This window comes from Passer montanus, unplaced genomic scaffold (genome assembly GCF_014805655.1).
Source record: "Passer montanus isolate IOZ18808 unplaced genomic scaffold, ASM1480565v1 scaffold4, whole genome shotgun sequence".
Classification (NCBI taxonomy): domain Eukaryota; kingdom Metazoa; phylum Chordata; class Aves; order Passeriformes; family Passeridae; genus Passer; species Passer montanus.
The window spans coordinates 637,571-649,730 of NW_024368818.1; the positions used below are offsets into that span (position 1 = coordinate 637,571).

The 12,160-nt window shown below is 42.3% G+C and overlaps 1 protein-coding gene and 1 long non-coding RNA gene across 7 annotated transcripts in view; one reads left to right on the top strand and one right to left on the bottom strand.

The window, feature by feature from the left end:
• The window catches only part of STARD13 (StAR related lipid transfer domain containing 13), a 246,924-nt gene extending 237,232 nt beyond the window's left edge, over positions 1-9,692 (top strand). For all 6 annotated transcript variants that reach the window (XM_039718245.1, XM_039718244.1, XM_039718248.1 and 3 more), the window contains 4 exons: positions 685-906; positions 2,941-3,158; positions 6,266-6,442; positions 6,826-9,692. In XM_039718245.1, coding sequence (XP_039574179.1) covers positions 685-906; positions 2,941-3,158; positions 6,266-6,442; positions 6,826-6,943 — 735 coding nt within the window. In that variant the 3' untranslated portion in view covers positions 6,944-9,692. The remainder of the gene's footprint in view (positions 1-684; positions 907-2,940; positions 3,159-6,265; positions 6,443-6,825) is intronic.
• LOC120506573 lies at positions 8,362-12,160 on the bottom strand. The gene is made up of 2 exons (XR_005628541.1): positions 12,089-12,160; positions 8,362-10,167 (listed from the first exon to the last, which is right to left on the bottom strand). It is a non-coding gene; the product is annotated as an uncharacterized LOC120506573 (long non-coding RNA).

Here is a 12,160-nt window from a genome sequence, read left to right on the forward strand (position 1 = left end):
TTATATTTTCTGTCTTGTGTTTGCTCAGAGATTGGTGCCTCACTTATTTGTAAACTTGCTTCATACAAAGTTTATTTATCTCATTTCTTTATGGCAGTTCCCTTTTAGTATTCAAAAGATTCAAGGTAATTATTCTGTGACAGTTTTCAACCCAAACCACTGGATTCAGAAATTTTAGACTAATTCAAATAAAAATCTGCTAGTGTAAAATTTTGTTACAATGCTTTTAATGCCTCAATTAAAACTTATTCATCTTAAAAATAATTGCCTATACACTTTATTTCTGTGTGTCATGCAATAAAGTAAAAATCACACAGAGACCTGCAGTCATTCCTGCAGCTACTTACACTGCAGCTGGAGGAGAGCAAATGCTCATATCTTCTTTCCCAGAAGCACAAGGCAATATTTCTGAGGGCTAAAGGAGTCCAAGTGGTGTATTGACATCCAGTTGATCAGTCTAACACAGTTCTGCATGAGTAATGCTCTTCTGAGCCAAGGGCTGTTTTATTAGACTACTTTGATGTCTCATCTTGCATAAAGACAGAAATTGGTGTGCATTTTACAGATCCTAGGGTCATAAAATTGGATGCTGAATGGTCCATCAGCCTAGAAACACATTGTCTTAAGGAAAAGTTCTCAGCAGGAGATTTTTCCTGTGTGTTTTCCCTCCCTTCTGTGGCACAGGTCCCACACGAGATGATCACCCAGTCCCGAAACTCCTATGTTGATGCAGAAGTGCATTCTCCTACCCTGGAAGAGCTTGGGAAACAAGTGGATGAGGAAGGAGGGAACTATCAAATGTACCTGGAAACTCTCATGCAGAATCTCCAGAAAGAAGCAAAAGAGAAATTCAAAGGATGGGTCACATGTTCCAGTGTAGAGAACACAGAACTCGCCTACAAAAAGGTAATTTGGGGACACATGAAAGAAGCAGTAAAGAAACCAAAGCAAAATGCAGCTCAGCTATGGGCCACTCACATGGCATGTTGCATGGCAAAACTCACACCCTTCTTTCTGGCAAAGCACTCTTTCATTATTATTAGTTTTTAAAATATTACTAAAATCAGTTTAAATGTAATGCAATAGTGATTCAAGTATGAGATTCCAGAAAAAGGCACAAAAAGCAAGCTGGGATCTCCAAAATAGATCAAGTAAGTGAACAACACAACCAGAGAGTGAGCTGAGATGTTAAACAACAGAGAGCATTACCTGGGCAAGCTCTTTGACTGGCGGACAAAGTCAAATGAAAAGTTTCTGACCAGTTCTTGAAGTTTGCTAGCAGTTTGGAGAACACAGCTAGAACATAGGTAATTACCAAACTTCTTCAGGCTCTTCTATGCTTTTTTAAGCAGGTATGTTTTATCCCTGATCCTTTTGTCCTTTTTTTATGTGGATTTTTGATACTGCAGCTTTTATTAAAATTTCACTTATTCAGAGAAAGCCAGACCACTGCAGTGAGGCAGAGGGTGCTGCAGGGTCTAATGTGGATTTTTGATACTGCAGTTTTTATTAAAATTTCTGAATTTGTTTTAGGCTCCATCACTTATTCAGAGAAAGCCAGACCACTGCAGTGAGGCAGAGGGTGCTGCAGGGTCTCTGCAGAGAATGGAGTTCAGGGCTGCCAGAAATGCAGTATCAAAGCAGAGGTCTCCAAACCAGCAGCAGATAGCAAGAGGAGGAGATGGATTATGGGTGGGTGACACTAGCTAGGCAGGAGAAGAGCACTGGGAGGAATGTGAGATCTGGATGGTGAGGGGGCAGGAGGCAGCATTATCCCAGCTTGGGAAAGTGCAACCCCTCTGTAAGGGCAAAGAAATTGCAGTTACTGTGGTTTGTAGCCAGCTTCTGTGAGTGACCTCTCCAGGGAGGGACTGTGGGAGGTTGGGGGGAGGATAACAGGGCTCAGGTGGGAGCAGGATGTGGGAGATGGGAGAGAGGCAATAGAGCCCTTTATGGCTGGTGGTCAAGGACCTGTGAGACTACAGAGGGGATTGGGAGTTTGGGGCTCCAGGGCAGGGGAAATGGGGAACTGAAAGCTTTGGGGAGAAAGAATTGCTACATGAAATAATTTAAGGTGGGAGGTGAGGAAGGTGGGTTTCTGAGGAAACAGTCCTGGGTCCATGGGAGGTATTAGAGGTTTCCAAAGTACTCCCATTGGTATATGACAATGGTAGGGTAGGGAAGGTTTAGAAAAGCAGGGCTTGCAAGATCCAGTGATTACAGTTAACTTGTTTACTGCCTGAAATAGGACCCCTAAAACCATGCAGAAAAGCTGCATGTGTGCAGTCTAGGATATTCACCTTGTGCATAGCCCAGCAATTTCTGCTCCCCTTAATGTAAGCTGTGGAGGTGTTCCAAGAAACAGGATCTGTGAGCAAGGAGTTAGCAGATAGTCTGTGCACTTTGAAAGGTGTTTTCCCAACACCTCCCTTGCAGCTATTTTGAGGAGCAAACATCTGTGTACCTGACACATAACTGAATCAATGTATGTTCTGCTCCCCCAGAATTAAACAGGAGGGTTAATGCACCCTCAGTCCCAGGTAGTGTATAAGATTGCCTAAGGCAGTTGCTTTATTTCAGCCCAGAGTTTTAGTCTCTCATCTCTTTTTACTTCTGCAGACACATATTTGTCAGTACACTTAGGTTGTTTGGACTTGGAAAAGTGTCTGTGACACCAGAGGTAATGCAGAACCTCACTGGCACTATGGGAACTAGTCCAGATATATTCTGTCGTGAGAGCAGAGTAATGAATCACTGCAGATTTCCATCCAGGATGAGTAGAGCAACAGCAATAGCAATAATAGTAATGATTAGCAAGGAAATAAGAATGCTCTTAAGCTGAAGTCAGACACACACATTGAGATGTTGTCCTCAGTTATCATCTGCTGAACATAGGCATGTAAATTATTGGGGTTTGTGTTTTTGGTCGCTTCACTCCAGGTTGGGGATGGGAACCCACTAAGGCTTTGGAAAGCCTCAGTTGAAGTTGAAGCCCCGCCATCAGTTGTCCTGAACCGAGTGCTGAGAGAACGTCACCTCTGGGACGAGGACTTCTTGCAGTGGAAGGTGGTGGAGAGCCTAGACAAGCAGACGGAAGTTTACCAGTATGTTTTGAACACCATGGCTCCTCACCCTGTCCGAGACTTTGTTGTTCTCAGGTAAGCTGAGGGCGGCTCTCTGGTACCTTTGCCTCCTGCAGTGCATAAAGATCTGGACTTATCTCAGCCTTCACATCTGTGTAATTGCTCTCCAGGAACTCTACTTCTGGGCAGCAGTGTTGATTTCTCAAACTGAATTAGTCATACACCTACAGCATGCTGACCTTTTCTCTGATGTAATTTGAGCAGCACATACTCCTGAGGCCATAAATATAATTTCTTCCTCAGAACAGATGTCTGATAATAGCTGCTCTTCTCTCTTAGCTTTGTTTGTTGTCAAAACAGTGCAAATAGAACCCAATTGTTTTTTACGCTGCTTTTGCTGTTCTCTGGGGAATGTTTGATGTTTAAGAGCCAAATGTTTAGAAGAGAAGATAGTGGTGCTTTTAAGTTAAGGCTGTTACACAGAGTCTATATAAGTTATTATCTTAAATTTTCAGTTGGAGTCTTTTTAAATGAAGAAATGCTTATCCATAAAAATGTTAGTGTGGAAATGAACAGAAAGAGGCAGTAGATTTGTATTCTCTCTTCCAGGAGATGACTTCTCTTAAATAAATGTATGGCTGTGTATAGCTGTGTATCAATATTCCATATTCAATCCCAGTTCTGCCATTGTCTATCTGCCTGTATGGAATAGTCCAAAAACCCCCCTCTTCTGTCTTTGAAATCTGGGCCTTTGCTTGCTAGGAGCTATTGTGGAGCTGCTGACATATTTCACTTACAGGGTCAGTCCTACAGTTATTTATTTTAGGATGATTTTGTGCATTCCTGCTTTTGGTCCCTGCTTTCTTTGATTGAAATGATGTGCCAGAGAAATACAAAGCAGTTTTGACAAAGGAAGGAAGTAGTACAGGGAGTCAGAATTGTATTAAAGGGAATGGAGATTGAAGGAAAAAGATGAGCCAAATAAAATATAATTACGAAAGTACATCCCTTTTATGAATTTCAGTAGTCTCTTAAAGGATGACAACATGCAGATATTGTTGGTATAAGGGAAGAATTATTGGAACTCTTAGGGGAAGATTTTAAAAATGCTTTCTGTAACCAATTCTCCCATTACTCTGTATCTTTTGCCTTACCACAGTATACTGGGCTAAATTAACTATTTTATAATCAAATATCTATTATATATTTTATATAATTATCTATCTATCATTATTTTATAAATAATCTTCTTATATAATGTCATTAGCCTGAAGCAGTGATAAATTTGGCCCTCTGCATGGCACGGAGAAGATGGTCTGCGAGCGGCAGGGAGGTCTTGGTGACCCTAATTTGGTCCTCTCATTTGCCACTTAGTTCACTATTAGGTTTCGTGGTGGTTTATGTTCCTTAAAGACCTGCTGTGCAGTCACATCAGTTAAAGGAAAATCCTGCTATCGAGTTCTCATTCTTTTCACTGACCCAGGCAGAATGACCCTCGAGGACTGAAATACATATCATAAAAATGAATCCTGGTGGGTTCTTAAGGGCTGAAAACAGCCATCAGGCAGATCTGTCAGATTCTGTTGTTTATCTCTTTTGATTGATATCATTAAGTCTAGAGCAAGGTTAGCCAGCAATACCACAGTCAATTTGATACCTTATGATTGGTGGGAAGTGAACAGTGAAATTATAATACACCTCTGGGGACATGAATAAATACATTTTAACAGATGGCAATTTTCTCTTTCTCAGTCAAACTTTGGGCTGTGAAAGGATCAACTTAGTTGTTGCCTTTTTTTCCAATGTGACAGTCATAACAAGGGGATTAGGCTCCCTAGAGAAGACTCTGATGGTAAAAGGAGAGGAAAAATGTTTCATATGCCTGAGATATGACACAGCTCTCAGCTGCTCTGCACAGGCATCACTTTTGTTACAGGATCCACAAGTGTTTCATGTTCATTAAGTATGACAGCATTTTGGTGAGTTAGGTTCCATGCCTGATTTTACTACTGTAAGGTATTAAAGAACTACTGAAACTGGCCTAAATCCACATGACTGGGAACAGGAAACCAAAGTCTTCTGAAATCTCTGGGATAGAGAACTTTCCACTTCCCAAATGGCCCAGGGAGTCCTGGGTAGATACCAAAATGACATGGGCAAATCCAAACACTGTGAAGGCACTTGCAAGAGGTGGTTCAGCATTTTTCATACTGGATCTCAGTTGTGATTTCCTTCTCCCATATTGCATCTGCCAGGATAGCTCTTCAATTTTATTAATGCCCAGGCACATGTAAAACCTTCTGGTCAGTGTCTTCTTGCAGTGTCTTGAATAACAGCTCCGTTTCATGTAAGAAAAATGCAGAATGTTAAAATTATCTGCTGAAGTCCAACTTTCAACAGTCCTTGAAAGCAGCTTACCTGCTAAAATATGATACTTCCCAAGACAGCATAACCCCTGTCTCAGACAATCCACAGCAAGATGATGCATGTTGCACAGCACAGTGGGAATTTCTCATTTCTTCCCACAGCATAGGAAAGAGCACAGACCTATCCTCTGAGATTCAGTGCAGATGAGAAAGATGTGAGACACAAAGGGTATGTAGAGAATGCTTAGAGAACAACAAAAAAAATGTTAAGTATTAAAGTCTAAAAATCTGGAACTTGGTAGAAAACTTCTCCAACAAGTAAGAGAGGCTAGAAACCTGGGAGAGGAAAGAAATGGAAGGACATTTTGTTTTTAATTCAGACACCCTTGAAACATATTCTGGGTAGTCTCATATCCTCATATTGGTGAGGATTTCTGCTGAACTAAACTGCATTTCTTGTTCTGTAAAACTGCATAGGTGCAATGCACAGTTTCAGCTTTTGCTGGATGGCTTATCCTCGGTCTTTCTCCTTTCCAAAACTTTTTGTCTGACTGCAAAAGGCTCTATCATGCCCTAGAATACTAAAGGTTACAAAATACTCCTGTGGAGAAGTAAAATTTCTCCACCGGGAGCCACACAGATGGGTGGCCATCCACATGGCCATGAAACTCTGCCAGGGACTCCAAGGACAGTCCACTGGCATTGCAGGCAAAAAGGACAAGGATAGACAGAGACTGTAACTTCAATCCTGGTTCTTACTCATGTGCCCAAAAACTCCATCACTAATGTGATTCCATCTTGGATGTGTTCCTGCAGGACATGGAGGACGGATTTGCCCAAGGGGATGTGCATGCTGGTTGCCATCTCTGTGGAGCATGAGGAGGCTCCTCTCATGGGAGCTGTGCGAGCCATCGTAATGGACTCCCAGTACTTGATAGAGCCCTGTGGCTCAGGAAAAGCCAGGCTGACCCACATCTGTAGGATTGACCTAAAGTGAGTACCCCACCTGCACGAAGTATCCCACCTGTCCATTCAGCAGGACAAGACCCTCAAGTTCAGGTGCTGGGAACAGGGTTAGGGTAGCTAACAGGTAGGTAGGAACAGAGGGCATGGTTAAGGTAGCTTTGCTGTTTCAGAGTTTTCCTGCAGTCTTCTCTCCACTCAGTGCCTACCATGTTAGAATGTGATCTGAGAAACAGAATCTGCTTATTTGATTACTGCAAGGGAGGACTTCAAAGTACACTTAAAAAGACAAGTATTTGGATCTCCACCACCACTGTGGGCAGTGCAGAGCAGGAAGCATGGCAAGCATGTTTCTGTGGGGCATATTTCTTGAGTATTTCAGTTTCTCAATAATTCTCTTTTCATTTCTTCAGAGGACATTCCCCAGAGTGGTACAACAAAGGCTTTGGACATCTGTGTGCAGCAGAAGTTGCCAGGATCAGAAACTCATTTCAACCTCTGATTGCTGAGGGACCAGAAACAAAAATCTGAGGAAGTGTTCCTGGGAGCATGTGAGCATAAATCAGGGTCTCACAGGGAACAGGAATACTGAAAGCAAAGGTCTGATTTAAGCTGCAGAAATCTGACCAGACGTGGGTCTGTACAAAGCTGAAAAAGGAATTTTATAGGAAAGTTCTTTTATTCTGGAGACTTCACCTTCCCCCCTCCCCCACATACACTCTTAATATTAATTTTGATTATTGAACTAAACATTTCTTCAGAGAGCTTTTATTACTTTAAAAACAGATTATTGCCATTACTTGTATGTTACATAACTTTGGTATTTAAAGGCTTCTAAGAAGCATATTTTAATTGTAAATAAATAATGTACAGTATGTATATATTTATCTATATTCTATCTATATATATGTATATGTATAAATTAATTATTTTGTATATAACTCAGTGCAAATCACTTGCATCAGTTGGACCTTAAGTGGACCTGTCACTTGTTTCTTAGTGTGTCACTGCTACATAAGCTGTGTTTGCTGTTATCACAGAGCTACCAGGCCTAATTTTTGTGATAACAAATGCCTGTTCCCAAATATGTTTTGTGTTTGTGTGTGCTATGAGAAGGTACCTAGAAATAGATGTAGGAAGAATTACAGGAACTAAGGAAGAAGGAGGTTACAGTGCATTTAAAAATAATGAGGAGGGAATCAGTCTCACCAAATAAAATACATGGAGATGCATCTGAGACAGACGTTGTGGAGGCCATTTATGTTCAGCTGCAGAATTGTGACTTTTAGTGGGAGGTGTTGAAAACTACCTGTTGCCTTAAATGACTGGTGTCTGTCAGTAGAGACCTCACTGTGTGCAGTGTTCCAGGTAACTCTCACCCTCGGACAGCACAAGGTAATGCTGTGTGTCCTGAGATGGCTGAAATCAGACTGGTAACTTATTAAGCTGTAAATTAATTATTTTTTGTAAGCATTTTGTCTAGGTTCTGAGTGTTTCTGTGCTCTTTCCTTCTCCCATAGAGATGGCTAATCCAAAGCAGATTTTCCACATCCAGTGGACACAAAGACATGCAGATGAACACCATGCCTTTTAATATTCTTGCTATATAAATAACTATGCTTTTTTAAAGATTTTAAACACATCTTGGATATTTAAAAGATTAAATAAATACTATTCCTGGAAAGATTGCTTTTATAGTAACAGCAAGCATTTTCATCTTATATTGCACTGTTCTGCACGATCCCACCTCTGTAGGCATTGGTGGGAGCAGGATTAGGACTATGAGGAGTAGGAGCCATTTAAGCCTATTATGTAATTTCATTTTCAGGGACCTATTATTTTGCTAATGGAAGAATGCTTTAAAAGTAATAATAATAATAATTTGTCGACATTGCTTTTGAGGCAGGCTTCCATTTTATTTTTTAACTAACCTACGACCAAAATGTTATTACATCTATGACTCAGTAAGAATGTACAAGCCTGTTAATACTGTTCTTCATTAATCACATTTGTCCACTTAGACTTTATTTATTGCTACATAAACCAGCAGAGTCACTCACAGCCAGTGTTTCAGCTCAGTCCTTCCAAAAAAAATCCAGAAAGGTTAGTATGAGTATGGATTAAGCAGGATGCATTTCCTATGTGAAGCTACAGCTTTGTGCCCCAATTCAGTGAATGAGGAAGTCCCTTCAAAGCCAGAGATTTGAACATTCTCCAGGTGCGGGAGCTGTGCAGTGGAATGTTCTTGGTGACAGCTGCTAGAGCATGACCCCACGTTCCATCCTGCACACACATGGGGGCTGTGCTGGCAGGGGACAGCCCTGTGGGCTGAGGCAGCACACCTGTGAGAGCTCAGGGTGGACAGGGTGGCCCAAGGTGACCCACAGTGCTCCAGCATGTCCTTGTGAAGGAGCAGGACTCCAAAAAAGTCACTGTCATCTTCACCCATGAGCTGTGTCACTCATTTATGTTGTGCAAGTCCTAGGATCAGGGATGTTGGCTGCCTGGGAGCTCCTGCCTCGAGTTTATGGCCAACAACAGTTGCAATGTGCAACTATCACGAGCTTTAAGTCCTGCAGACAGGGGAGCACTCATGGGGCTGTTACGTGGCTGTAGTGGGGTCTGGCAGTCACCTGCTGGCTACAGGGCACTCCCACTGCCCAGGCTCAGGCTTCCCAGGAGCAAACAGTGCCTCCCCATCTGGGAATGCCATTCCAGAAAGCAGCACCTCCTCCCAAATGCCTGTGGCCATGGCAGCAGATTTCATGCCGGCTGTTTTCCAAAACATGAGCAATTAGAGTACTTCTGCTACATTAGTTTACATAAATAAATACAGCCTCAGCATTAACAGGAACAGAATTTCTTGCCCTGGGAATGGCAGTGTCTGGCAATAAACAATGTCCTAAGGAAAAGAAGGGAAAACCTGGACAGTGGTTTTGTCCTGTCTCACAAGTCATTGCTCAGCTGGAAGAGGCCCTGTGCCATCTGCCACCCTCAGCAAGGTAGGGCTGTTTTCCTGCCCTTGCAGAAGCTCTGTCATGACCTTCTGGCATCTGCAAGCCATGTATTGTTGAAACAAGATTTCTTCAAAATGCACATTATGCCATGTCTACCATTCAGCTACCACAGTATTTTGTATTGTTACATTGATACATTATGATAATTGCATTTTTAAATGTTATACTCATATCAATACCTCATATTTTTACCTCATCAGTTGGTATCAGTCATTAGCTGTAAATAAATAATTTCAGAGTTGAATAAATTTGCATACACTAAAGAATCATGTTTCTTTGTGCTCTTTTTTCATCCAGTGGCTCAGGAAATGCTGAATTTAAGCCCTTGATTTCTTTATTGCAACCTGCTATACACTAAATTATTCTGGTGTGGGACTTCAGTAATGACTGCAGGCTCAAAATGATATTGTTGTCCATTACACTTAGCCTGTAGTATCCTTATGTATACACAAGCTTCATGGCAAAGATTATGTTTTCCAAATTCAGCCAAGTTTCTGCATCTGTGTTATTGTCAATAATTTAGGTCTAGGTTCACAGAAGAGACTGGAGCTGGGTTCACATTGCCAGACATCAACCATCTCAAATCCATCAAGCCATTGCAAAAGAGTAAAAGGTGCAGTGGCATGATAGGGATTTCTGTTTTTCATACACATTCTGCAGATGGATTAAATGTTCCTTTGGATCCATGTTGTGGTATAACCCCAGCTGGCAACTAAGTACCTCTCTCTATCCTGCAACCTGGAGGGACAGGCAAAGAAATCAGAAAGACGTAAAACCTATGAGTTAAGAATAGTTTAATAATCAAAATAAAGCAAAATTATTATTGTTGTTGTTACTTATAATTTTTGTTATTATTGTTGTTGTTATTATTATTGCTATTATTAACAACAATGAGGGGATAAAAAAAGAGAGGAATGAAATCCAAGAAACTCAAATGATGCACGGTTCAGTTGCTCACCACTTACTGACCAATGCCCAGCCCATCCCTGAACAGCAGCTGTCCCCCCCAGCCAACTCCCCCAGTTTATATACTGGTCATGATGTTCTGTGGTATGGAATATCCCTTTGGCCAGTTCAGGTCAGCTCTCCTGGCCATGCTCCCTCCCAGCTTCTTGTGCAGCTCCTCACTGGCAGAGCACAGGAAACTGAAAAGTCCTTGACTTAGGGTGGGCACTACTTAACAATAACAATAACATGACAGTGTTGATGGTAAACTTATTCCCATACTGAATCCAAAACACAGCACTGCAAAAAAAAAAATTAACTCTATTGCAACTGTAAGCAGGTCATGTGCCTATATCACTCCAACTCTCTCTTGACTAACTAAAAGAAGCAGAGTCTCAGAAAACAGGGTGCTGAGAAGAGTCAACTATGAGAGACCATCTAGGAGGGGATAAGCCTTTATGTCCCATCATTCAGAGAAAGCTCTGCATTAAAATTTGGATTGAAAGGAAGCATTTTTTTCCAAATGTCTGCCATGGCAGAGATGGTCAGCTGCGCAAGTCCATCCTTTCTTGCAAAAAAACACTGTATGCCATGAACTCTCATTCCCCTTTCTCCCTCCCACCCACTGCAGCAATGTCAGGGCAATGAGGTTGTCTTAACCTCAGCAGCACTGATGTTTCAGCTCCTGGCATGCACAGACTTCGTAGCATTGAATTCTTGGGTGCCTGTCCTCTCTATAACACCTGGCAGGAGTCACCAGCAGGGCAGTCCCTCTCTGCTTGATGCATTTACACTGCAGAATCAGTGTCACCCTCAGCGGATTTTGGCAGGCCTAAGAGGTGCTGCTCTCTGAAGTGGCTGGTAGGTGTTAGATGAGAGCACAGGCTGAGCACCCTGAGATGACTGTGAGGTGAAAATATTGGAATAAATATCCAAAAGACTGCTGGAGCCTGCCAATCAGATAGGAAAGGATGAAAACACATACTGCTGCTCCAGCTCAGTCGTGATGTGAAAATGCTGGGGAGTGAACAAAGACCTTGCCAGACAGAAATCAGCATGACCCACTCACAATCCCAGGGGAATTCAGCATGATCATGTCACGGTCTCCTTGCCAGATATGTGTCAGCCACAGCTGCACCTGGGCTTCAATTGGATGGGTGCTAGGCCAGGCAGACTATTGCTACAAAGCAGTTACACATCAGGGTGGACAGGACCAGGAATACAAGACATCAAGCCACAGATTTGTAACAATTGGATTTTCTTAAAACGTACATTTTAAATTGTGACCCTCAATATCCTGGGCAACTCAGCAATACATAGAAAGCCAAAAAGTAGAAAGCCAACAAGTCACCACTGTGCAACTGCAGCCTGCCCTGCTCCATTGTGCAAGACTCTGCTCAGCAAACACAAGGACGTGTGGAACTCAAGGGCAAACACAGGCCAGAGCAGTGGGTCCAGGTTAATGAGTAAACAAGAGAAAATGTCACAACACTGCAACACAACACTATTTGCCTGTCCTACATAGGCTGATGTTGGGGAGGTCTCACACACTTGAGATACCCTCCCCAGCACCACAGCAGGTCCCAGACACTAAAGCCTCTATGCCTCTGACAGAGGTCAGCATCTCTTGCACAAAAAGTAACCTAGACACTTAGCTGCTTCCATGCCTTTGACTCTGAAACAAGGATCTCCATCCTGATACCTTAGTACTGACCTCCCACAGGTAGTTATTTTCCACTGCCTGAGCCCAGCATGCCCTCTGTCCCACTCAGTCCTTCCATGCCTG